The sequence below is a fragment of the Copadichromis virginalis genome, linkage group LG22, assembly GCF_057382275.1.
Source record: "Copadichromis virginalis isolate Kocher_CV1m ecotype Utaka linkage group LG22, C_Virginalis_male_GT1.1, whole genome shotgun sequence".
Taxonomy (NCBI): domain Eukaryota; kingdom Metazoa; phylum Chordata; class Actinopteri; order Cichliformes; family Cichlidae; genus Copadichromis; species Copadichromis virginalis.
The window spans coordinates 4,034,864-4,061,239 of NC_140638.1; the positions used below are offsets into that span (position 1 = coordinate 4,034,864).

A 26,376-nucleotide genomic window follows, 5' to 3' on the forward strand; every position below is an offset into this window, starting at 1 on the left:
GATATTGAAAAGATAAATACAAGTTGAATAGTTGAATGTCTTGTCTTCGTTTTAAAGTTTGAATGGTGGCTCTATGTCAATGTATGTGGAAGTAGTAAGAGTTTAAAAATGAGTAAGTTGAATGAGGATTTGAAGGGTCTCCCCATTGAAATACATTATAAATTTTTGTTGAATAAAGTTGAATAAAATTAAAAATATAAATGTTAAAAATGAGAAAAATAGAAGCAATGTTGTCCAAAAGAATAGGAATCTAACGATGTTTGAATGGTTTTTCTAAGTTGAACGGTTTTGAAGGAGTAGGCTTTCAAAAAACGTACGGAAAAATAAAATAGAATAATAATAAAGATTCGAATAACAATACTGTGAATGCTTTTCAAGCATTCACACTAATAACTAGAAAGTGCATTTTCTGAAGAAACTGCAGTGTGAATGCTTGAATCTGAATGTATGCACTGAAATGAATTAATTGCTGAATTTTAAGTTAAAAATGTTGAATGAGATGAAAAATACAGAAATTTGTACCCGGAAAAAAAAAGTGCTGAACTGCTAAAAGCTGAAAAACACACAGAAGAAGTTTGGAAAATAGCTGAAAATGTTTTAAATGTAAATGAGAAAAATCTAAGAAATGAGAAAAGTAATTTAGACTAAAAACAAAAAAGAAAACATCTGAAGGAATATTAAAAGGTCATATTCTTTGAATCACTGAATGACTCAAATGTTATCCCTCCACTTTGATCCACACAGTTTAAAAAGTTTAAATGTCTGAGCTTTGAAAGACACAGTGTTGGGAAGAGAACAATGATGGTGACGTTTTGAGGGTAAAATGATGGCTGTAACACTCTGGACACAGCAGCAGTTGAAAGAGAAGTGCTTAAGATGAATCTTGGTACAGAGTGAGAGAGAGCTCGTTAAGCAGGCAGGTGTGAGCCTGGTTGCTATAGTGACCGCACCCAATGGCTCCATACACACGTACACAGACATGCGCCTCACTTTTGCTGCTTAAAATGAACAGAAAAGTCAGGCCGAAACAAATCGTTCCCATATGAAAAGTAAAAGTCGTATTGACGAAATTCTTTCACCGTGAGCGACAGCAGCTTCTAGTCTACTGAATTCTCAGTTTTCATGTCTGTGGAGTTTATTATATGGACGTGGTGACAGTGTAAAGACACCATGCTCTTCTGATTTTCAAACGAACCTTCTGAGCCATTTTAACATTAGAGTCTATGGAAGAGTTGGAGGGAGGAGGCTGTGCATTGGTGACATTTATGAAAGAACCATAACACCTAGTACAATAGTAAACACATTGGATGAAAGAGGACAGCCATGGCTACGTTTTGAGGGTAAAATCATACCTGTAGAGCAAACGCTCCGGACACAGCAGCAGTTTTAAAAAAGATTTTAAGATTAATTTTTTTGCTCCTCTCACTCTAGCAGTTGAGCTGCCTCACTCTAGCCCCAACATTCCGTCCCATACACACCCATTATAAACTCTGAAACGGGTGAAAAAACATCATGAAACTTAAACTGGAACTGAAGAAAAAGTATAATAGATATTGAAAAGATAAATACAAGTTGAATAGTTGAATGTCTTGTCTTCGTTTTAAAGTTTGAATGGTGGCTCTATGTCAATGTATGTGGAAGTAGTAAGAGTTTAAAAATGAGTAAATTGAATGAGAATTTGAAGGGTCTCCCCATTGAAATACATGGGAAATTTTTGTTGAATAAAGTTGAATAAAATTAAAAATATAAATGTTAAAAATGAGAAAAATAGAAGCAGTCATGTCCAAAAGAATAGGAATCTAATGGTGTTTGAATGGTTTTTCTAAGTTGAACGGTTTTGAAGGAGTAGGAGTACAAAAAACGTACGGAATAGATAAAATAGAATAACTAGAAAGTGCATTTTCTGAAGAAACTGCAGTGTGAATGCTTGAATCTGAATGTATGCACTGAAATGAATTAATTGCTGAATTTTGAGTTAAAAATATTGAATGAGATTAAAAAAAACCAAAAAAACCCCGAATTTAACCTGAAAACAAAGGTGCTGAACTGCTAAAAGCTGAAGGTTACACAGAAGAAGGAGTTGGAAAAAAACTGAAAATGTTTTAAATGTAAATTAGAAAACCCTAAGAAATGAGAAAAGAACATTTAGAGTCAGAAAACATCTGAATGAATATTAAAAGGTCATATTCTTTGAATCACTGAATGACTCAAATGTGATCCCTCCACTTTGATCCACACAGTTTAAAAAGTTTAAATGCCTGAGCTTTGAAAGATACGGTGTTGGAAAGAGAACAATAATGGCGACAATTTGAGGGTAAAATGATGGCTGTAACACTGTGGACACAGCAGCAGTTGAAAGAGAAGTGCTTAAGATGAATCTTGGTACAGTGGCAGGCAGAGCTCGTTAAGCAGGCAGGTGTGAGCCTGGTTGCTATAGTGACCGCACCCAATGGCTCCATACACACGTACACAGACATGCGCCTCACTTTTGCTGCTTAAAATGAACAGAAAAGTCAGGCCGAAACAAATCGCTCCCAAATGAAAAGTAAAAGTCGTATTGACAAAATTCTTTCACCGTGAGCGACAGCAATGTTTAGTCTACCTAATTCTCAGTTTTCATGCCTGTGGAGCTTATTATATGGACGTGGTGACAGTGGAAAGACACCATGCTCTTCTGATTTTCAAACGAACCTTCTGAGCCATTTTAACATTAGAGTCTATGGAAGAGTTGGAGGGAGGAGGCTGTGCATTGGTGACATTTATGAAAGAACCATAACACCTAGTACAATAGTAAACACATTGGATGAAAGAGGAAAGCCATGGCTACGTTTTGAGGGTAAAATCATACCTGTAGAGCAAACGCTGTAGACACAGCAGCAGTTTTAAAAAAGATTTTAAGATTAATTTTTTTGCTCCTCTCACTCTAGCAGTTGAGCTGCCTCACTCTAGCCCCAACATTCCGTCCCATACACACCCATTATAAACTTTGAAACGGGTGAAAAAACATCATGAAACTTAAACTGGAACTGAAGAAAAAGTATAATAGATATTGAAAAGATAAATACAAGTTGAATAGTTGAATGTCTTGTCTTCGTTTTAAAGTTTGAATGGTGGCTCTATGTCAACGTATGTGGAAGTAGTAAGAGTTTAAAAATGAGTAAGTTGAATGAGGATTTGAAGGGTCTCCCCATTGAAATACATTATAAATTTTTGTTGAATAAAGTTGAATAAAATTAAAAATATAAATGTTAAAAATGAGAAAAATAGAAGCAGTGTTGTCCAAAAGAATAGGAATCTAACGGTGTTTGAATGGTTTTTCTAAGTTGAACGGTTTTGAAGGAGTAGGATTACAAAAAACGTACGGAATAGATAAAATATAATAATAATAATAAAGATTAGAAGAACAATACTGTGAATGCTTTTCAAGCATTCACACTAACTAGAAAGTGCATTTTCTGAAGAAACTGCAGTGTGAATGCTTGAATCTGAATGTATGCACTGAAATGAATTAATTGCTGAATTTTGAGTTAAAAATTTTGAATGAGATAAAAAAAAAACAACAACCTGAATTTAACCTGAAAACAAAAGTGCTGAACTGCTAAAAGCTGAAGGTTACACAGAAGAAGAAGTTGGAAAAAAGCTGAAAATGTTTTAATTGTAAATTAGAAAAACCTAAGAAATGAGAAAAGAACATTTAGAGTCAGAAAACATCTGAAAGAATATTAAAAGGTCATATTCTTTGAATCACTGAATGACTAAAATGTGATCCCTCCACTTGGATCCACACAGTTTAAAAAGTTTACATCTCTGAGCTTTGAAAGACAAGATGTTGGAAAGAGAACAACGATGGCGACGTTTTGAGGGTAAAATGATGGCTGTAACACTGTGGAGACAGCAGCAGTTGAAAGAGAAGTGTTTCAGATGAATCTTGGCAGAGTGAGAGAGAGAGCTCGTTAAGCAGGCAGGTGTGAGCCTGGTTGCTATAGTGACCGCACCCAATAGCTCCATACACACGGACACAGACATGCACCTCACTTTTGCTGCTTAAAATGAACAGAAAAGTCAGGCCCAAACAAATCGTTCCCATATGAAAAGTACAAGTCGTATTGACAAAATTCTTTCACCGTGAGCGACAGCAATGTCTAGTCTACCTAATTCTCAGTTTTCATGTCTGTGGAGCTTATTATATGGACGTGGTGACAGTGGAAAGACACCATGCTCTTCTGATTTTCAAACGAACCTTCTGAGCCATTTTAACATTAGAGTCTATGGAAGAGTTGGAGGGAGGAGGCTGTGCATTGGTGACATTTATGAAAGAACCATAACACCTAGGACAATAGTAAACACATTGGATGAAAGAGGACAGCGATGGCTACGTTTTGAGGGTAAAATGGTGGCTGTAGAGCAAACGCTGTGGACACAGCAGCAGTTTTAAAAAAGATTTTAAGATTAATTTTTTTGCTCCTCTCACTCTAGCAGTTGAGCTCTCTCACTCTAGCCCCAACATTCCGTCCCATACACACCCATTATAAACTCTGAAACGGGTGAAAAAACATCATGAAACTTAAACTGGAACTGAAGAAAAAGTATAATAGATATTGAAAAGATAAATACAAGTTGAATAGTTGAATGTCTTGTCTTCGTTTTAAAGTTTGAATGGTGGCTCTATGTCAATGTATGTGGAAGTAGTAAGAGTTTAAAAATGAGTAAGTTGAATGAGAATTTGAAGGGTCTCCCCATTGAAATACATGGGAAATTTTTGTTGAATAAAGTTGAATAAAATTAAAAATATAAATGTTAAAAATGAGAAAATTAGAAGCAGTCATGTCCAAAATAATAGGAATCTAACGATGTTTGAATGGTTTTTCTAAGTTGAACGGTTTTGAAGGAGTAGGCTTTGAAAAAACGTACGGAAAAATAAAATATAATAATAATAATAATAATAATAAAGATTAGAAGAACAATACTGTGAATGCTTTTCAAGCATTCACACTAATAAAGATTAGAAGAACAATACTGTGAATGCTTTTCAAGCATTCACACTAATAACTAGAAAGTGCATTTTCTGAAGAAACTGCAGTGTGAATGCTTGAATCTGAATGTATGCACTGAAATGAATTAATTGCTGAATTTTGAGTTAAAAATTTTGAACGAGAAAAAAAAAAAATCCCGAATTTAACGTGAAACCAAAAGTGCTGAACTGCTAAAAGCTGAAGGTTACACAGAAGAAGAAGTTGGAAAAAAAAGCTGAAAATGTTTTAATTGTAAATTAGAAAACCCTAAGAAATGAGAAAAGAACATTTAGAGTCAGAAAACATCTGAAAGAATATTAAAAGGTCATATTCTTTGAATCACTGAATGACTAAAATGTGATCCCTCCACTTGGACCCACACAGTTTAAAAAGTTTACATCTCTGAGCTTTGAAAGACAAGATGTTGGAAAAAGAACAACGATGGCGACAATTTGAGGGTAAAATGATGGCTGTGACACTGTGGAGACAGCAGCAGTTGAAAGAGAAGTGCTTAAGATGAATCTTGGCAGAGTGAGAGAGAGAGCTCGTTAAGCAGGCAGGTGTGAGCCTGGTTGCTATAGTGACCGCACCCAATGGCTCCATACACACGTACACAGACATGCGCCTCACTTTTGCTGCTTAAAATGAACAGAAACGTCAGCCCTAAACAAATCGCTCCCAAATGAAAAGTATAGGTCGTATTGACAAAATTCTTTCACCGTGAGCGGCAGCAATGTCCAGTCTACCAAATTCTCAGTTTTCATGCCTGTGGAGTTTATTATATGGACGTGGTGACAGTGTAAAGACACCATGCTCTTCTGATTTTCAAACGAACCTTCTGAGCAATTTTAACATTAGAGTCTATGGAAGAGTTGGAGGGAGGAGGCTGTGCATTGGTGACATTTATGAAAGAACCATAACACCTAGTACAATAGTAAACACATTGGATGAAAGAGGACAGCCATGGCTACGTTTTGAGGGTAAAATCATACCTGTAGAGCAAACGCTGCGGACACAGCAGCAGTTTTAAAAAATATTTTAAGATTAATTTTTTTGCTCCTCTCACTCTAGCAGTTGAGCTGTCTCACTCTAGCCCCAACATTCCGTCCCATACACACCCATTATAAACTCTGAAACGGGTGAAAAAACATCATGAAACTTAAACTGGAACTGAAGAAAAAGTATAATAGATATTGAAAAGATAAATACAAGTTGAATAGTTGAATGTCTTGTCTTCGTTTTAAAGTTTGAATGGTGGCTCTATGTCAATGTATGTGGAAGTAGATACAGTTTAAAGAGGATGAAGTTGAATGAGAATTTGAAGGGTTTCCCCATTGAAATACATTATAAATTTTTGTTGAAAAAAGTTGAATAAAATTAAAAATATAAATGTTAAAAATGAGAAAAATAGAAGCAATGTTGTCCAAAAGAATAGGAATCTAACGGTGTTTGAATGGTTTTTCTAAGTTGAACAGTTTTGAAGGAGTTGGCTTTCAAAAAACGTACGGAATAGATAATAATAATAAAATATAATAATAAAGATTAGAAGAACAATACTGTGAATGCTTTTCAAGCATTCACACTAATAAAGATTAGAAGAACAATACTGTGAATGCTTTTCAAGCATTCACACTAATAAAGATTCGAATAACAATACTGTGAATGCTTTTCAAGCATTCACACTAATTATTACACACAGTGCAAAACAAATATATCTGAGATGCATTCATAAGAACAAGAAAACACATATTTTAGAAATGTGCCAAAAACCTGTTCAAACTAAAAACATTACATAGAAATCACATTTTTACACCCAAATTTGAGCCGGGACACTGGACTTCACTGAGAAATCAGAAGTTAACCAAGCAAACATTCAGCCCCTAAGCGCTGGATGTTAATGTTGTGAAGTCTGGCTTATGGTTTTATTTCTTTTATTTATGTATTTGTAGTAATGGACATCTCCTAAAGGCCCTCGTGCTCACTAACTCTGAAATTGTCTGAACATCTTCTAGGACTACCTGCACAGTCAGAACTGTATCCATGGCAACGTGGGAGCCCGCAGCATTCTGGTTGGTGGAGACATGACAGCTAAGCTGTGGGGGTTCGGCCCGGCCCACCGCAGGAGAACCCAGGGCAGTTCAACGGGAGAAGATACAGTGACTAAGAAGTGGCAGGCGCCTGAAGTGCTGGCCATGAGACCCATCACTAAGAGCAGCGACGTGTGAGTGTCCTCTGTGAGAATAAAAGATCCCCGTCAATGGACAGAGTTGTCAAAGACTGATTCATGTCCCAGTCCATCCCTGGATGCTAGAAGTCCAAACTATTGCACTAACAGCACATTTCGCTGTGTTTACACTCAGTAAGGTAAAAGGAAGAGCAAGAAAACTGACATGCCATTCTTGAACTTTTCTAACAGATGGTCCTTTGGCATCCTCATCTATGAAATGGTCACATTAGGTAAGTATCCTTCTTTCTTTTTTTTAAAGAAAAAAGAAAATTAAAGGGTGATGAAATTCCCCATTAGTTCTGTGACATGTAAGGATTTTATAGTCTCTCTCCTTTTACTGGAGTTTTGGGTGGAGAGAAATTTTCTAAATCTGATATACAAGTGTGTTTCTCATAATTCAATACTGGTGTTATGCTAAAAAGTGATTTCCCATATTTAGACTTCTATAAATGACTTTCTGGCCTATAATGTATGAAACATATGTCAGTGTATCCCCCATGAATGATATCAAGTCACCTTAAAACACAGACAACATTCCTGTAGGGGCCAAAAAGGACTGGAAAACAGTCCTTTTTGCAAAAACAGTTATTTTAAGAATAGATAAATGTATTAAACTCAATTTATTTATAATTCCTGTTCACTAAAGTCTCTTGATCAATACACACATTAAAAAACCCAAACAATGGAAATCACTTTTTTTGGCACAACACTGGCTGACATGGTCAGTGAGTGTGCTCTGTGACAAGATTGTATACTCCAACCTTTCAGGTGACCCACCATTTGCTCAGGTCCCGTCGTCTGAACTTCTGCAGCATCTCCAAAGAGGGAGTCACCTCAAACGACCGGACACCTGCTCCAACTCACTGTAAGAGCAACAGCAGACCAGCAGTTTGCATCACTCACTAATCATCAGCTTATACAAAGATGTCCAACCTTTAGCCCGTGACTGTTTAGGAGACGTTTCTGAGCTTTGTTTCCCCCCATGTGGGTTGAAAAAAATAATCCAAAAGAATCCAGTCTTTTCGTTCAGGTGTGCCTACACTGGGCTGCCTCCACCTACTCTTACACCATCAACCAGCAAATTAATTTATTTTTTATTAAAACTACTTTCAGTGCATCTTCTTTTACAGTCTCACACGTCTGAACAGTCAGCGTTTGGGTCTGCTTGGTAAACTTTGGCTGTATACTAATAATCAGAAGCAGAACCTGAATGTTTTAGCCATGTATCATTCACACATTTACTACAATATTTGCATATTTTGCATCATTGTAGCCTTTTAACAGACACGATACTTTTACCTGCTTCTTCCAGTTTTACTAGCTTTTGGTCACACTTCTTTCCATTCTTGTTACCTATTTTCCGACGTCTCAGTGGAAATATTATTGTTAGCTATTAGTTTTTCATACCAGTATTCATATGCATACGGTTTCACAGTTGTTTTCTGTTTTCACGCTGGTGTAGGTACTCCATTATCAGGTCATGCTGCCACTTCAAGGCCAAGAGCCGGCTCTCCACGTCGGAGCTGATTAGAATGCTGAAAGCCGGGGAGAGCTCAGCCAATGGGCGGACAGCTCTCAGAGTGACTGAGCCATTCATATTCGAGAAATACTTGAGTGAGGCGGGGTTTGCAGAGGCGTACAACTATGCTTTGCTCTGATTGGCTGGTTGTTATCAGAGGTGGTGGCACGCCGATTTTCATGAAGGACCGAGGACTGGTGCAAGAACTCTCGCAGAAACGTGCACATTATAATTGTTGTTTATAACGTTTTTGTATTTGGTAGTATTGTAGGAAAACGTGCATGGCACAAACACTTTATATTTTAAAGAATAATATATTCAGTGTAAAAAATACATTTACTCTGTCAAAATTATTGTCAAGAGATATAAAAATCTTTTTTTTTTTTTTAAATGTAATGCATGCTTTAATTTTATCGATGAGGCCAGCTCCTACTTGATCTCTAGATGGCATCACTACAGGTCAGGGGTTTAAAGGATGCAAAAAGACTAGCACAAAACTGCCACTGATATAGGAGGCATGTGTGACCAGCACAAGAAAGAGAAGAAAGAAAGAAAGAAAGAAAGAAAGAAAGAGGTGTACATAAAGTTATTGTTTCTTTATTTAAGTCATCCACCTGGAAACTGGAGCTGGGTGCATGTGCTCCTGATTGAGAGGTGTGCTAACACAGGCAGCTGTGGCCAGTCTCACCTCTGCTAACTGGAGTCGGTGCCGTGGACCTCACAACTGTTTTTGTACTGTGGATGTGCCCACAATCTTTATTTATTTATTTTAATTGAATTATCTGAATTATAACGTATTTTCAACTGCTATCGGGAAGAAGCACCTTATAGATTCAAACCAGTTGTATTTCAGGTGTTCTATATAATAAAATAAAATATCAGAACCTAAAAATATGTGTTTTTGCACATAAGCCTGTTAGGTTAGGATCATGAGCTGTAAGGTTTATCAACACAACTTGTTAAAGCCAAACTACTGTATGGTCCAAACATGGTCTCTACCGACTCCGAAACAGCAACACGGCTGAAGCCAAAACTAACCACGGAGCCTCTAAAATGGATGTAGCTACTGTGATCGTATGACATCATGACTACATTCATTTTTCATTTACAGTCTATAGTTTATCACAGTGGTCTCCAACCTTTTTTGCGCCACGGACCGGTTTATGCCCGACAATATTTTCATGGACCGGCCTTTAAGGTGTCACGGATAAATACAACAAAATAAAACTAGTACCGGTACCGAAAAAAAAATAATTTATTCATAACACACGTGAAAAGACCCAGGAAAACCGAGTAAACGATAAAAACGATAACAAAATAACGCTGAAAACCAATAAAAACCCTGAAAACCAGACATTTCACACCTGAGCCTCAACTCTCGCGGCCCGGTACCAAACGACTCACGGACCGGTACCGGTCCGAGGACCGGGGGTTGGGGACCACTGGTTTAATCACATCTGGGACAACAAACCTGAAGGGACTTTCTTTAAAACAGCACAACACCTCAGCCTGAACTCAAGCCGGGGGAGAGGAGTTAAAAACAAAAACATTAAAGTTTCAATGATGCAAACTGCCCACTGATGATCTGCACTTGTTACACTTGGAAAGCAACAGTGCAAACCGAAACCATTACTCAGGCTAACAAACAACAAAAACAAGCATCACAGCTTTAAAACAGTTTGATTATTTATTTGCATGATAGTATTAATTACCTCTTCTTGTGAAAACCAGCCCCTCTAGATTTTGCAGATTTTGGAAATTATTGCAAGCAAAGACATTTGATTCCAAGTGGCTTCCTTATTTGTATGTATACAGATTTATATATAAAAGAACGTTTTTTTGCTGAATTCACTGTTCTTCTGTGAGAAAAGTGCTACTTTTTGGGATGTTGAAGACTAAACGAACAACGCTGCAATGGTCTGATTTTGGACAAATGTTGTACAGGTAATCACAGCTGCATTTGTGGCTCACCTCACTTGAAATGAGGCGAAATTCAGTTTTTTTTTTTGGCGTTTAGAATGAAGATTTAAAGACTCCAAAATCCTGGGGAAAGTGAAATATAAGCAAACATCATCAAGATTATTACCCTTTAAAAAAAAAAAAAAGAAAGAAAAACAAAAACAAAGTACTGGAATAGCCACAGTCACTAACAATAAAGCCAAAGATAGCTAGCTAGCTAGAAAGGTAAATACTCTTGGTAGTTACACGCTATGTGACAAAGCTATGAGGAAGACAGCAAGTTGATCCTTGATCAAAGTAGCTACTATTCAGTCACGCTTTTTGGGAAAAGCAACACATTTCATTGCTTAATCGAGAGTTGTAAAAAAGTAAGCGCAGATATAAAACAAGGAATGATATGAAAGCAGTAAAAACCGACAATCCTCATCTAAACCTATCGTTGTAGAGACTAGTGAGAAAGGCCACGAGGTTCACAGAGAGAGAACATGAGAAAAGTCCTACAGTAAAAAGCTTCAAACAAGGCAGTCCAGCAAACAAATGTGCATTTAAATAGAAAGGCAAACTTTACACTTATTACAGTATAGCTTCAAGGTTCACTCATTCACACAGTCATTCATTCATTCAGGCGTGATGTCTTATTTCTCCCACATCCATCGTAGGTCCACGTGTGGCCAGCAACTTCTCTTGTTCACGAATGCAACTTAAAGACACTTTAAAATGAACATCTTATTGTCAGAACTCCTCTCTGACAGCATCTCTCCACAAAACCAAACCGGTGAACTTGCCTTGTAAGTGCACTCATGCAGACCAGGAGCAGCTGGTGGTACCATTTGAGTAATCTCACAAACTGCTGACAGGTGAATAATCACAGAGTTGACGTGAACTTCTCTGGTAAAAAGCTTAAAAACAGTGAAAAGCATTCAGCAGTAGAGCTGATGTTCTCTGGATATAAAACAATACGGTAAAGATGTGAGAAAAAGTTATGCAACGTCCGTATTTTTACTTGAAGTATGAAATGCTCTTTGAACCTTGAGGGATTAGGGTTTCATTTGGACTCTGGTGTTTCTGCACCCAGTACCCTGTACTCTCACAGTACCCTGTAGCGCAAAGAATAGGCTGCCTTCAAAATAAAAGTGCCATTGTATACTCTTCTCAAATAATTAGAATGCTGGAAGTACGCAATGAAATTCATGTCTTTGAAGGAATGCTGAACTACATAAGAAAAAGATTTGTGACTTCACTTTACAAAGGAAGTGCTATAGAAGTGCTTCCAAAGGTCTTCCTTCCAAATTCCTGTGCAAAACAAAGCACAGCTGTTTTCTTCTGTGTGTACCTTCAGTCTTTTAAAGGAAGTTTAACGAAACGAAAATAAATCACAGCCTCGGTCTACGGTCAGAAAAAATAACGAGCAAGTACTTCAGGTTCAACGAGTCTCGTTTGCAATTAAAATACATTCAAAACCTTCATTTACATTGATTTTGAGCAGAATTTGGTGGAACGTGTACCTTCATCGAAATAAAATCGCACATTTGAAGGATTTTTACAACTTGTGCGAGAATCTGATGTGAAACAGGATGAGATTCCACTTCTGCAGTCCCAGAGTCTTTGCCGTGTTTGGGAAATGAACTGTACTTCAAACATTCACCTGCAGGACTCTCGAGCTCCATATCTGACCCGCGGGCTGGTGGTGGATGCCCGGGGGGGGCTTCACTTTTAAACTTTGCGGATTTGTGGTAAAAACACCGGTCAGTCTCTTAGGCTGTTGATGTGAGCGCAGATCTTGAGGGCAGGGCCAAGCTTGATGTTCATGGTGGACATGAGATGCTCCTCCTTCAGCAGCAGCAGCGCCTGTCCATCAATTTCCTGCGACAGGAACTGGGAGGCGAGATCCTCGCACCCTGAGAGGACGACGGATAAAAGCACAGGTGGACAAAAATGCAAAGGTTGAAAATTATGGTACATTAACATTAATGCACACAGTCGTTCATGCATTAGCTCCAAATGCAAACATTTACATAACAAATAAAAGCATCAAGTTCGAGGTGGAAACAGCTGAACTCCAGATTAATGTGTCACATTAATATGAAACTGGTCTGTTATTTTAACTGTACAGTATTAACAATGTTGATAAGCATGAAACTGCAAATTAAAAGAAGAACTGATCAAAACATCAATTACTGCACTTGAATATAAAAGCAGAGCAACACAAGATAAACATCAGCAGTAGCCAGAAACCAGCTAATTCAGGAGCACTGCCATTCATTTTCCTCTTTACCCCCACTTCCATCATCTATCAGTTCAGGAGTTCACAGATTCCACAGAGGGAGAGACGCTGGAAGGGCTTTAAAAATACTGGTGGCCACCATGCTACCCCTCTGCCTCCTAGCACACACCTCTATGGTGCCAATTCCAACATCCTGCATCCCCTTGCCCTCGAGTTAACTCATTCAGAAGATAACTCGACCTCTGACCTTGACCGTGAAGTCGAGCCTTTTATCTTTATGTGAATCAGTGCTGCATTATAAGATCAAAAATCAGATCTTCTAACCTTGCAGTGAGGAAATAAACTGTGACACTTCCTCCACGCTCCACTGGGAGGGGCTAGCAGGCAGGCAGGTGGGCGGTGGTGAGCTCTCTGCTGGGAGCGGAGGAGGCGGCTGGTGGCAGGACGCTGAGGAGGCCGGCGAGAGAGACATGGGGTCATCTTCATCCTCCTCTACGCTGGACTCCTCATCTGAATGGCTCGACTCGGACCGGCACTACAAGCGGAGGAAGAAAAAAAAAGCAGCAGCGTTCACTAGTGCCCCGGTCTGCTTGCAAAAACATGAACATAGGCTACAAGGACAAAACCCCGTCTGCATATTTAAAGATTAGAGCTGCACAGACGGGGATTGTTACAGTTTATAAAAAAGGAGCACAAACCTCGAGATACCCGAGCACCGTCACAGAGAAGCAAGTAATGACTTCAAAAGGCTCATCATGCATACAAGTGAAAAATGCACATTCAGATGGATTCAGGTCTATTTTTGCTGTTACATGAAGTTTGTGTTCAGGAGTCTCATACATTTGGTTTGGGGCCAGTTTGTAACAATGGAGGAGAAATTTAAAGGGGCTCTTTTATGCTTATTTACTCTGCATTTCTATTCTTTACTCGGCATAATTCAGTGTATTTGTGTTAATCTGGGCTTCTGGCCGTGGTTTCTAAGCTCGCAGCCAGAGTGGTGTGAAATGACCACACTGGGGATGTCTCCTCTGAAACAGAGCTTCAGCAGTCTGAAGCCTGAGCTTTGACTAATGGATTATTTGTATGTACACTGACATCATTATTAGAAAGAGATCGCCCTCCTCGCACAATTATATTTGTGTGCTCCTCCATCCGTGTTGATGTCCCTGAGCACAAAGCCAGATCTGTATGTGGTTTAATGTGGTTACAAGTGAAGTTATTTTACAAAAAACACTTCCCAGGAAGCTGAAAGCTGCGGTAGAAGCAGATCATTTTGAACATGATCGCAGTTATTGATGACTGGGTGTAAAGTTCTAGCATCCAAATATGTTTAAAACTACTTAAAGTTGCATTTCTGCCAATAGGATGATAGAAAAGTAATAAATTGACTGAAAAAGGTGTAAAAAAAATATTATGTGTGTTTTGCAGAGTTAAACATACAAACATTAAAAATATTTGGAGCCAAATATTTTGCACATATCAACACTTACAGGCTTTATTAAGAGGCCACTAAAGTTTAAAAACCCTTTTGCTAAAGTTTGAAATCCATCAGACAAATCTGAGCCCACCATCTCGTCTGCTGGTTCGTCTTCTTTCGGCTGCTCTCAGATCATCAGCCTCTTTCTTACCAGCTTCTGTCACACCAACGCTCTGCATGTCCTCCTTCGCTACATCCATGAATCTTCTCTGTGGTCTCCTGCTTTTCCTCCTGCCTGGCAGCTCTATATTCAACACCCTCTGCCCAAAATATCCACTAACCCTCCTCTGCACACGTCCAAACCACATCAGCCTTGGCTCTCCAACTGCATCTCCAAACTGCTCAACCTGAGCCGTCCCTCTGATGCACTCGTTTCTAAACAAATGCAATGCCTCTTTTGCTCTCCACACAGACCGCTTACCTGCATGTGAGCAAAGGCTATTTAAATGTGATCAAAGCAGGAAAGGCTCCAGTACAACTACACAGATCAGTTATCAGCTGGGATCGGACTTCTAATTTTTGACCTGCACCAATAATTTTCCTTGTAGGGACTGTATAATCCTGCCTCACCTTGGCAGGTACGGGCCTCCCTGCTATCTTGGCACTGGCTATTTCTGAGCTGGTCCTGCGGGGAACCCTCCTCCTGGCGATTCCTCCCTCGTCGTCCGAGTTGGAGAGGTGTCCGCGGCTCTGATCCCGATCCGAAGAGTGATCTTGAGCTTGACGCTGGCCGTGACCCTGCCGCACGCCGAAGTGCTGCCTGAAGCTGACGTTGTACCTGGGGAACCAATACATACTGTATCGTAGACAAAGAGTGACATATACGGTACTGAAGCCAAGACGAGCAACACAGTTTTTGTCTCTTTGCACCGTACGCGGTATATAAGCTATACACGTGTAGTGGGCAAAGGGACAAATACAAAGCAGAAGCAGAAAATGTCAAATCATAAGCTGACAACATACTGTAACAAACAATGCAGACAGCGCATTGTTTTCTACTGAAACATGTCACATAATAAATACAGTGTACATTTTAATACGGAGCACATTCAGAGGAGAAACAAAGCGTCCTCCACTGTACTGCGAGGTTACATGCTGCATGTGAAAGTGGATGAAGTGAGGCTATCACAATATGTAGACACAGAAAAAAAAACATGAGAACAGAAAAACACAAGCTGTGAGATTTACAGCTGGAGCCACCTGAGAATTCACACTAAAGTCCCGTTTTAGACAACATTTAGTGGGTCACATCTTTAGTAACACTGGCTTTTGATATCGATTCATTATATATCAGTGTTTCCCCACACACACACACACACACACTAGTCTTTGGCAGCTCTGGGATTTAAAGTCATTTTGTGTCCTTTTTTTTTTTTTTAAAAATGGCTTTTAGCCATTGGCTGGCATGTTCTCCCCAAGCTTGCATGGGTTCCCTCTGAGTACTTTGGCTTCCTCCCACAGTCCAAAGACACATACGCTATGTTGTTGTTGTTGTTGTGACTGTAAAATGACCCCTAGGTGTCCCTCTGTTAGCCCTACAACAGCCTGGTGACCAGTCCACGGTGTACGCAGCCTTTTGTCTCATGACAGCTGGGATAGGCCATGGCTGACACCATCTTTCATCCAACAGAACAGAAAACTGACAAGAGTACAGCCTCCTCACTCTTACTTTGAAAGCTCACTTGATGCTAAACAGCTGGCATAGCCCATCCTGTTTCAGATGGGTAACCCTTCTGTTTGTTATATATTTATATATATGTATACATTAGGGGTGCAACGATACTCCTATCGATATTGAACCGTTCGATACAGTGCTTTCGGTTCGGTACGCATATGTATCGAACAATACAATTTAAAAAATTTTTATCAACTTTTCTTCTGACGATGCCGTCTGTGTGGAGCACTCAGTGCGTTCAACTACTCCGCCTAGGCTGCACTGTGGAGCGCAGATCCACTGAGCGCAGCGCAAGCTAGCAAGACAGAAGCTAAGCTTGTTGCAAAATGCCAACTGCCTCAACGACTGAACCTCCCCCACCCTGATTCAGATCTGGCGTTTGGAACTATTTTGGTTTTCATGTGAGTATGACCCTGAAGGTAAGCGCGTCATGGACTAAAGTAAAACAGTATGTCGGATGTGCCATGCAATGCTCAATTACATGGGTGGGAACTAGTGTGTTAGCGCAGTTAGCTCGTTAACGTGTTGGCCGTCTAGCCCCACGCACGGGGCAATCCGCGGTAGCTCGTTAACGGAGATTTGCCGTGTTGTGGCGTTAACGTCATATCAGACTAACGCTGACAGCACTAGTGGGAACACAACAAATATGACTGCACATTTACTCCGACATCATCCTAGTGCAAAGACAAGTGGAAGCAGACAAAAACAACAAGCACGCATGCTACAAACTTTACCCGAGTCATTTAGACAGCCGTTAGCACAGGATTCTCCTTATATGTTTAATATGCTGCTGAGAATATAGCCCAGAAGAAGCGTATAGTATAGCTTTTATTTTGAAAGAGCCATTTCTCTGTAATAAACTCTCTTTTCCAAAGATGAGTGATTCCTCCATCAGATAGATTTATTATTTTATCCCTTTGTTGTTTCAGCAACATTAAATTTAAAAACTGTACTTTTGAGTTAAAATATATATTTATAATTTTAATAAATGACAAATTAAAAAGGCATGAACATTTTTTTGTATCGAAAAAATATCAAACCGTGACACAAAAGTATCGAACCGAACCGTGAATTTTGTGTATCGTTGCACCCCTAATATATACATCTATATATGCGCGCAGTCGATTCTACTAAAGCAGTCAGCCTTCAGCTGCAGTTCTAGATGCTACAGTTTGTAGATGGGAAAGGAGACGTTATTATATAAAGGATTTATTTTCCATTTATTTAAGAAGGCACACACATGCACTGCATGGCACAATTACAGTGCAGTTATGTGGGAAACACTGTATATAACTAAGAACTAAAAGCCTCAAAGAGGATTGAGGTTTTGAGCTTTATGCAGTTTTGTTTGACTTCAAGATATCCAAATCTTACTGCACAGCATCTATGACAAACTGCACTGTAACTAGAAACAGACGTTCATCACTCGCACTGTGAAATAAGCTGAAGTGGCTGCAGCTGTTTGCAGTACAGTGATTTATTCTGTATATGTTTCATGCATTTTGAAGTACCTCTTGGCACAAGACATGGAGCAGAACCTTTTGGTGCCTCGGAACTGGCTGGCAGGAGCAAAGTTTTTACAGTATTCACACTTCAGCACTGAGGAGAGAGTTTAGAGACAGAACAAAGCAGATGGTGAATAATACACAAACGCAAACGTGGTATTATATACTCCAACGGGTTATGAGTCCCGGTCCACACACAGAAAATCAGACTGCGACGATATTTTCTTGTGATATCGCGCTGCCTGCGGTTTAGACTCAGAGGTGGGAAATTCCCAGCTTGAAAGTTATAATTAAAGTCTTTATGCTTTCCTGCAGCCCAGGTCAAACAAACGGGGCAAACAAGGGTCATCTTGTTACACAACATTAAATCCCATAAGCCATGTCCATGTTATAATGTTAAAGGGACAGATCACCAAAAAATCAAAACAAAAAAACAATTCATATTGTTCATATTTTCCCTCCAATTCTCTACATTCATAATGCTCAAAATTTTTTTATGCGTTTCAGTTTTGAAGATATCAGCTGTACCAAGGTCTGCCTTTAATATACATTACTGTAATCTACTGTCCAGTATGGCAGTCACCGTGTACAGTATAAAGAAAAAACTGCAGCAAATCATGACTGTGTGACTTAAAAGACGAAAATGAGAATCTAGCTAGAAAACTGGGCACACCAAGTAAATAACTAAAAATCTAGAGGATAATAAAACGCTAACAGCCAAAGAACAACAACAATAAAACATGTACTATGGCTAATGCACAGAGACTTCAGCAATGCAGAAATCACATTTTGATTTTCAAGATTTTAAGAGCCGTTTCTCATGCAGAGGCAACTTTATCCCAGAAACCTTACAGTAGATATTTATGATTCTGATTTCAGCCCTTAAACGTGTCTTTAAAGCAGCACTGCTTTAAGCAGTCTGGCTGTTACCTGTTGCTGTGGTAACAGTCTCCGACGGGTTAGTGTCTGGACTGTCGTTAGTCAAATCTTCACCAGCCGAGTCCTTGACTGGACCGCAGACCTGTCAAACACAAATTCAGTTTAAGAGTCAGCGACCGACAAAAACAAAACAAAAAACAAACTACAAATCCCATGTACTCACAGGGAAAGGCTCCGCCCCCTCCTGGATCACAAAGCCCTCTATGAGGTGTGTAAGAACCTGCGGTTTAACCACAGCTTGAGGTGGAGGAGCTCTCTCACCCTGACCACAAGTCCCACGGGACACCAGCAGCACTGGAGAAGGAGAGGATGCAGGAGGAGAAGGAGAGGATGCAGGAGGAGGAGGTGGAGGAGGAGGAGGAGCAGCAGAGCCTGGAGAGGTGAGAGGAAGATAAATACTGTTTTTCACCGAGTGTGTGTGTTGACAGTATTTTACAGGGATGTATTTCTATGTTATTACCTGCATCGACGGGATTGGCTGGGATGGCCGAGGCATGATCTCTGACTGGCTGGAGCCGTGGAGGGGAGGGGCCATGTTCGTCATTGGCTGAATTCGAGTCTGATTTTCTTTTCAGAGAGCCAGTCGTCTGTTTACTCTAAACAAAAAGTGCCAACAGATACAGACAGACACTGAGAGTGATTGTAGGATGTAATATTTACACAAGGAGCAGTTATGGCTGAGTAGCGTGTTTGTTTTAGTGCTAGAACCCAAAATCACCATCTGTGACATGTAGAAATGTGTGTGGGTTAGAAAAACATCAAGTCTGATTCATGAGAATCACTTAAATCCTGCTTCAGCTGACCTGTGGCGTCTGACCTCCTGATGAGTCTCCATTGGTGGTTACACCAGCTGATGCTGCTCTCTGCTCTTCGGTCACCAGGTGGAGAGAGAGGGAGGAGCGAGACAGCGAGGGGGGAGGAGATGAAATGGTGGAGGGCCAGCAAGAGGCAGGGCTTGAAGCCAGCTGTCTGTTCTGACTCTGTCCAGAGCTCTGATTGGCTTGTGGATGCACCTGAGACACCTGAGCCAAGGGGGGAGCCTCCTGGGGTGACTGAAGCGTCTTCAGCCCCACCCCTCGGCCGACGACTCCACCCTCCCTGGAAGCGATGGACGCCACCATGGTGAGCAGACTAGAGGAGCTGCTGAGGACGGCGGCACCATCCTGGCTGCAGCTGCCACGGGCCAGAGCGAGAGCCTGGGCATTTCCAAGTGTGCTCTGCCTGGCTCCCACTATCTGCACTGGGATGTGAGGCGTGTGGGGAGGCTGGCTGGAGCTGCTGGCAGGCGGCGGAGCAGGCAGGATGGGAGGGGGGTTCCTTGAAGGAAGCTGGAGGGGCAGGCGGAGCCCCTGTAAAGTTTTAGGTTGGATGGGGATGGGTCCGTTTCCGTGGCCTGATTTCTCAGCACCGAGTGAGGTTTTCTGTAGAGGCTGCACCACCAGAGTCTGAGCGTTGACCGCTGGTTTGATGGTTGCCGTGCCCACCGGGTACCCGTGGGGCTGAGATGTGGCGTTGGATGTCAAGACCAGAGTATGTGCTGCTGTGGGAGCTGTGGTTCCTGTGGTGAGGGTTCGAGTACCGTGGAGTAAGAGCTGGGAGAGAGGGATGGAAGACGACGAGGACGACGAGGCACCGGAAGAAGAGACGGGGTGAGCTTTGAGATTAGTAGGCTGGGGGTAGGTAGGGATTTTGATGTGGGATGGCTGGGGCTGAGGCTGGCTTGGTTTGGTGGGGGACTGAGGGGTAGACTGGTGAGAGGGCTGGACCAGCGAGTAGGCAGCTGGGAAAAATAAGAATGAAAATATATTAGTGTCTATTTAGTGATTCATCACATTTAAAACGGCAGTTCACCCCCAAATTAACGTTACGTTACATATAAAAGCATTTAAACCTGAAACACTGTCATGAATTTGCTTCAATATTATTATAACTAAAATGAGAAAGTCCAAATTAAGTGTACGCTTCTGAAATTTCTGCCAAATCCACCACAGGCTCCATCATCATACACAACCTTCAGAGCATTACAAAGCTCATTTATATGTTTAATTCCTCTTCTTTCTTTCCTACCCGAGTCACTTCTCTCTGGGGCTTCAGTCTTAACACCCACACCTTTAGGACCCGACAGACCTCGCATGGCTAGATTCTGTACCTGGAGATGGAGCACAGAGCAAATGTTTGGGTGAAAACACCCATCTGTCACTTTGTTGCTGAAGAACGAAAGAATGTGTCTTCAAGCCATGAGAACATTTTTATGTTAGCCACACACCTGGTCGTTATCAGATTGGCTGCTGGATGAGGAAGTCGGAGGCACTTCCTGCTGCTGTTGCTGAGCCTGTGGCTGCTGGGCAACAGTTGCCACAGCAGTAGTTGCAGTGCTGCCGGGCATGAAAATGAGCTGGGAGGGGATAGGCGTCCTAAGGGAGCGGTTCACCTGCAGGACAAAAAGACATTAAAGCCATTAAAATGCACAAAACTGAGCTGCCGCACATAAACCATCTGATCAAACTCACTCTCAGGTACATCTGGCCCTGCCCTCCGGCTGTCCCACTAAGCAGCACTGATTGGCTGATTGTGGATGTTGCTGAGGCACCCATTGGACGGCTGCTGGTTGTAGACCCTGATCCAGATGTTACATTGACCTGAAGAACAGGAACGTGCATCTTTAAGATCCTTTGTGGCTCGAAGGAAAAAAAGCGGTACTGATTTTGTGGCATAAAGAGCTATCGTTTTTGTATGATTACGTACTGCGGTTGTGCTGGTAGTCTGAGAAGAGCTACTGCTGGAGGGGCTTGACTGACGACTGGCAGCCAGAGTGGCCTTAAAAAAACAAAGAAAGTAAAACGAAGAAAGGGAAGAGACAGAGAAAAAAAGCAGCTTAAGGTTTCAATAAACTCCAAACAAAATGAAAACTGAGATGTTTACAGAGGCTGTTGTGTGGTTGATGCAAAATATGCTCAGCTTTGTTTCTGGCCACAAAGCCTCCATGTTTTACAACCCACAGCTGTCCAGCATCGACTGTAGACGTGGCCTCCCCACCTTTTTCTTCTGGTTTTCATGGGAGTTAATTATTGCATGCAAGTAGGTGGCAATCTGTCTTATGCAACGCTCTTACAGCGTCATCATGTATCGTTTTATTTCTTACAATAGTTTTTCTTTGTGCTTTGCAAACAACACGTGCAGGATGTTTATAACTTCCTTTACTTGAAAGAAAGAAAGTGAAATTTGCACACACCTTTACCTGTTGCACAGCTGCCAGGTTCTGCAGCTGTGCTGCGTTGTTGATCTGCTGCTGCAGCATCAGCTGCTGGAAGTACTGAGCGGCATTGGGCTGCCTCTGTAACGCCTGCAGGGCCTGGAGGGAGGAGCAGACGGCCAAAAATGAAAACTGAAGGAGGGACAGCATTTTGGAGAAGGAGAAGAAAAAAAAAAAAAGGGGGAGGGAGGAACGGAGCATGAAGGAAGTAAAGTGCTGTGAAAAGATGGGGATGGAAAACATGACGGCAAAGAGTCAGAAGAAGACATGAAAGAGTGAGGGATGGGAGAAATTTAGGATGGAAAAGGAAGTGCAGAGAAAATTGAGGGGATAGAGCAGACTGAGAGAAACGAGTGCAGAAGGAGCAGAGAGAGAGCGAAGCTGCAGAAACCTGCCAGCTGCCTGATGTATGAGGGGAGGCTCGTACAGTAATAAGTCGGGGGATGAAAGCGAGCGCGGCGGGCTGGATTAGTGTGTGCCGGGTGACAGAGACAGATGGCCGTGCAGGGTGACAAAAGCCTGAGAAAATAACACCCAGCCTCCATCACACCCAGCACGACTCGGTCTCTTTTCTTTACCCCCCCCCCCCCCGATTCAGTCAGTCTTCATCAGTTTCTGTCCATCGGCTAACACATAAATCAGAAATTATGAAGACAAATGAGCCACACACACTTTCTGCCCCTGCTTACACGCAAACAGTCCATGTTTACGCTGCAGCCAAAAACAAAATTTGGACACGAAAATGCAAAGTGATATCATCATTTTCTATTAATTTTTATTACAATTTTGTTCACTGGCAGGATTATAAATGCTCCGCCTACATCACAGTGAAGGTTTTGCCACAGGGATCTATTTTACGTGTTTCACGACGCATCTGAAATGAGTTTTAAACTATGCAAAGAACCAAACGCTCCCACGAGTCACGTTTTTAAAGTCTAGACCTGAATCTAGACCTGTATACGTGCAATCTAATCCCCAGGCATGCAACCTACTTTTAGCCCAACAATAACAACTCGAAAGCAGAACAATGCACCATGCTGCCGGGCTATCACCCTCAAGGTATGGTTCAAGTGTGAGAACAGCAAGATATTAAAGATGGTAGGGGTCATTAAAAGCCACCCCATGAAGATTATGACCACTTCCTACTTGGGGAGGGGAGTTTTTGAGGATGAGCACTGGTTTCTAATCAGGGATGTCTCCCTTTTTTCACATTTACAAACAAAGAAACGCATTTCCTGTCGAACAAAACTTACATTTTTAAGCATTTTAAATATTTTTTACGCGATGCCTTTTCCCCCCTTTGTGCACAACAATCCTGGCACACTTGGATTATTACTGAGGCCCAAAACTGGAAATCCAGCTAACTAACATGTGTGTTAGTTTTTAACTGTTAAACTAAACTGATCTTAACCTGAATTCTAAAGGCAGCTGTGAACCGAGCCTTTAAAAGCTTTTTCCATGAAGTGAGGACTCATTGTCAGCGTGTGAAAATCAATGTGGTCTGGTCCTGTAGCCACACAGGTATAAACACTCACACCTACCTGGACCGCCTGCCTTTCATACAGAGACATGGAATTCATGGGAGAGGGGCGGGAGCTGGTCCCAGACGGAGCGCTTCCATTGGTCGAGGCCCCCTGCTGGTTCTGCTCTCCGTCTGTCTCCATGGCTGCTGAGGAGACAGATGAGGCGTCCGTCAGTCAAACACAGGATGAAACAAACACCAGTTTCTCTCTCTGCGAGAGTCTGATGGATAGAGGAGGAAAAAAACTCCACACCTGTCACGGTTCCTGACAAACAGCAGACCTCACAGAGTCGAGATGCTGTGAAACACTTTTTACAGCGTGGATGACTGATGTAGTTCTGCTGCTGGTTATTTTTAACACTTTCAACATTTTAAAATGTTTTCATTTTTTATGGCAGTAAATCACAACGACTGAGTGTCTCGCTGACAGCTGTTTTTTCCTATCGCCACCATGGAGACGGACACAATGCTCCACAGACCAGTTTACACCTTTAAAGGGCTTCCATCAAGCTTTTCCTTTTTTCTGTCACACACACACGCATGCACGCACACTATAACGGATGGATTTAGTATGGACGTTCATATGAAAGATTACATTTACTGCCCTCATTACTTGAAACTTTGGTAAATTATATGCAGTTTTTTCCTGCTTGGATCTGTAGGATGTCCAAATAAGGGGACATCTCAGGTATACAGAAGCTCCACCGACCTCCTGTTCAAACCTTCTGCTTATGAGGGGCAGCCAATCAACAGAAAGTTGACCTAAGGGGCAGTCGATGAACTGAGTAGCTTCACCAAAGCCCAATATAAGACCGATCCACCACATTCTTGTTTTACATGCTGTGGACAAGCTGCAGATTCAATTTTAACCCCCTCACACTAACCACACACAACATGCATCCTGCAGACAGGAAGACTATGAAAGTACCTCTAAACTGCACAACTAAAATGATTAATGAAATCAGGTTGCATTTACAGATTTGCCAAATTAATGTAAGTCAGGCTGTCACAGGGATTGTGGTAAAAAAACAAAATCATCATAATAATAATATTCTTTACATATATGCAGAAAATGAGGGGAAAATTTGCAAAAAAAAAAAAAAAAGATATCTGTCAAATCATTTTGCAAATGCTTTAAACTCAAAATGCGAGAGCTGGAGGTGGAAAGGATTCTGCAACCATGCACAAAATTCAGTCATCTCTGATATTAAAGACGTGGATTTTTGACACAATATTGCCATCATCACCTTTATCATCAATGCATGGTTACTGTTACACACTAATCTGTGTGTAAGAAAAAGCAAATATTTGCTGTAACGTATGAACCTCAGAGTGAAGTGATAAAAGACAGAAGTCTGTGCATTTTCTTCTTATTTTTGACCATTTGATAAACAAAGGTGTATTTTATGCTTGTGTAAATTAAAGCTCTGCATTAGATTTTTTTCTTGTTCCGTTTTGCACGTCTGGACATGCAGGAAAAGGTCTGGAACGTGTGAGGGGATGAAGATGGCAGCTGTAAAGATATAATTAACTGTAACATGCAATTTAAAAATGCACATTCATTTCCTCTTTGCAGCAGTTTATCATTTTAATCAGGTTATCTGGTTTAGGTAGGAAGTCATTATAAAGCATCCATTTTCGGGGATTCACAGGAATAAAACGGGGAAACGTGCTTTAGTACAAAGGCTCCTGCATGAGAAACATTTCCAAAAGCATCGCTCACACAGCCTTTCTGCATCTACTTCACCACCTTACAGGACTTGTTCAGACCAGGTGTTCACAATCTTTTTTTTTTTTTGCAGTTTCCTTTATCACTGCTCCTCCTCCTCCAACCATCCTGTCCCAGCACCTACAGTCTGCCTCCGTCTCCAGCCTCCACCAGCTCAAAAACAGCCACCTGAGCAGCTCACACAGCGCTAACGTTAGCTAGCCATCCTCCATGTTTCAGACCAGTTAACACTGGATCCACCGGAGGCTACTCCTCCTAGCCTCCCGCTAGCCCCCCCGCCTCCACCGCTGCTGTCTGGCTCGTTAACGCGGCTCTCGCTCCGACCTTACCGTCACCGCTCCGGGTTCGTCCGGCTCCTCCTGCACCGGCTGCCCGCTGCAGAGCGACACCGAGCGATGCAACGATCCGCCGGGCTTCTTGTCTGCGTTGTGCCCGGTGCTGCTGCTCTTTTCGCCCGTCTTCTTCTTCTTCTCTGTGCAGGACGCTCGAAGCGGCAGCAGCAGCACTGATTTTACTGTTCTGCATAAATTTGCAGCTGATGTGTGGAAACGCCTCCTTCTTTTTTCTGCTCGGCCCTTTCCGGCGCTGCACGATGACGGAGCAGGACGGGGACAGGGGCTCACTTTACCCCCAAAGGCTTCGGGATCAACATGCTTAGCATTATCTCAAACTTCATGTTTTACTGGACACCAGAGTAGTTTTGCATTTTTCACAACTTGACATGATACTTGTTCATCCTGCACCTATATTCATCTGACACAAGGTGGTTCAGCTTCCTCCCCCTCCCTTCCTTCTGATTGGCTGACACTTAACAACAGAAGGTTTGAACGGCAGGTGGGTGGAGCTTCTTTTCCTGAGATGACCATTTTAGGGATATCTTGTCTTTATAACTTCATACTAATAAAAAAAAAGGTATACCTGTCTGAAGTCAAGTGTTTAGAGCAATGTGAAGGAATTGTGGACACACGGATCTCATTATTTTTAACTTTGGCCATGTTTAATATGAATGTCCACCAATGGAACAGGAGATATAAGGTATGATATATAAATATATATAAGGAGAAACTGAAAAAAGATTCACCTGGGTACCTGCAGTCATTCTATACCAGCGTATTCTAGAGTCAAATGTGAGACCATCTGCCCAACAGCTTCAGCCTGAGCGACACTGTGTCGTGCAACAGGCCAATGATCCCAAGCACAGCAGCAAATCTGAATGACTGAAAAAGACGAATCATGTGGTCCAATCAATGGCCAGACTGCAATCTAACTTGAGCTGAAATGCTGTGTCAGGACCTCAGGAGAGCTGTGAATAAATAAATGTCCACACACCTCAAT

At 41.4% G+C, this 26,376-nt stretch overlaps 2 protein-coding genes across 6 annotated transcripts in view; one reads left to right on the plus strand and one right to left on the minus strand.

Moving 5' to 3' along the window:
* styk1a (ATY kinase 1a) overlaps positions 1–9,141 on the plus strand; it is a 51,101-nt gene extending 41,960 nt beyond the window's left edge. For both annotated transcript variants that reach the window (XM_085446536.1, XM_085446537.1), the window contains exons 7-10: positions 7,025–7,233; positions 7,429–7,469; positions 8,008–8,104; positions 8,702–9,141. In XM_085446536.1, the coding sequence (XP_085302662.1) occupies positions 7,025–7,233; positions 7,429–7,469; positions 8,008–8,104; positions 8,702–8,897 (543 nt within the window). In that variant the 3' untranslated portion in view covers positions 8,898–9,141. The remainder of the gene's footprint in view (positions 1–7,024; positions 7,234–7,428; positions 7,470–8,007; positions 8,105–8,701) is intronic.
* A 1,291-nt stretch (positions 9,142–10,432) lies between these two features.
* On the minus strand, positions 10,433–25,642 carry LOC146682462 (polyhomeotic-like protein 1). Of its 4 annotated transcripts, none has more exons than XM_085446533.1 (15): positions 25,371–25,642; positions 23,332–23,456; positions 21,770–21,889; positions 21,283–21,354; positions 21,048–21,176; positions 20,804–20,968; positions 20,605–20,686; positions 19,341–20,317; positions 18,998–19,133; positions 18,701–18,909; positions 18,529–18,619; positions 17,605–17,692; positions 14,989–15,196; positions 13,266–13,476; positions 10,433–12,615 (listed from the first exon to the last, which is right to left on the minus strand). In XM_085446533.1, the coding sequence occupies exons 1-15, from the start codon at positions 25,564–25,566 to the stop codon at positions 12,464–12,466; spliced, it is 2,961 nt and encodes a 986-aa protein (XP_085302659.1). In that variant the 5' UTR covers positions 25,567–25,642; the 3' UTR covers positions 10,433–12,463. The 4 variants fall into 4 exon arrangements, with proteins under 4 accessions (XP_085302659.1, XP_085302656.1, XP_085302657.1 ...); XM_085446530.1 differs by having other exon boundaries at positions 14,989–15,214; XM_085446531.1 differs by having other exon boundaries at positions 23,332–23,459.
* Positions 25,643–26,376: the final 734 nt, after the last annotated feature.

Bases quoted from the DNA above. Each gene is read 5' to 3' on its own strand.
- LOC146682462 (XM_085446529.1), bottom strand. From the start codon at position 25,566: ATGCAGAACAGTAAAATCAGTGCTGCTGCTGCCGCTTCGAGCGTCCTG. The intron at 18,910-18,997 runs GTAATAACATAG...TCACCTCTCCAG, and splicing joins AGCCAATCCCGTCGATGCAG to GCTCTGCTGCTCCTCCTCCT. The intron at 15,215-17,604 runs GTACTTCAAAAT...TCTACGATACAG, and splicing joins TCCATGTCTTGTGCCAAGAG to TATGTATTGGTTCCCCAGGT.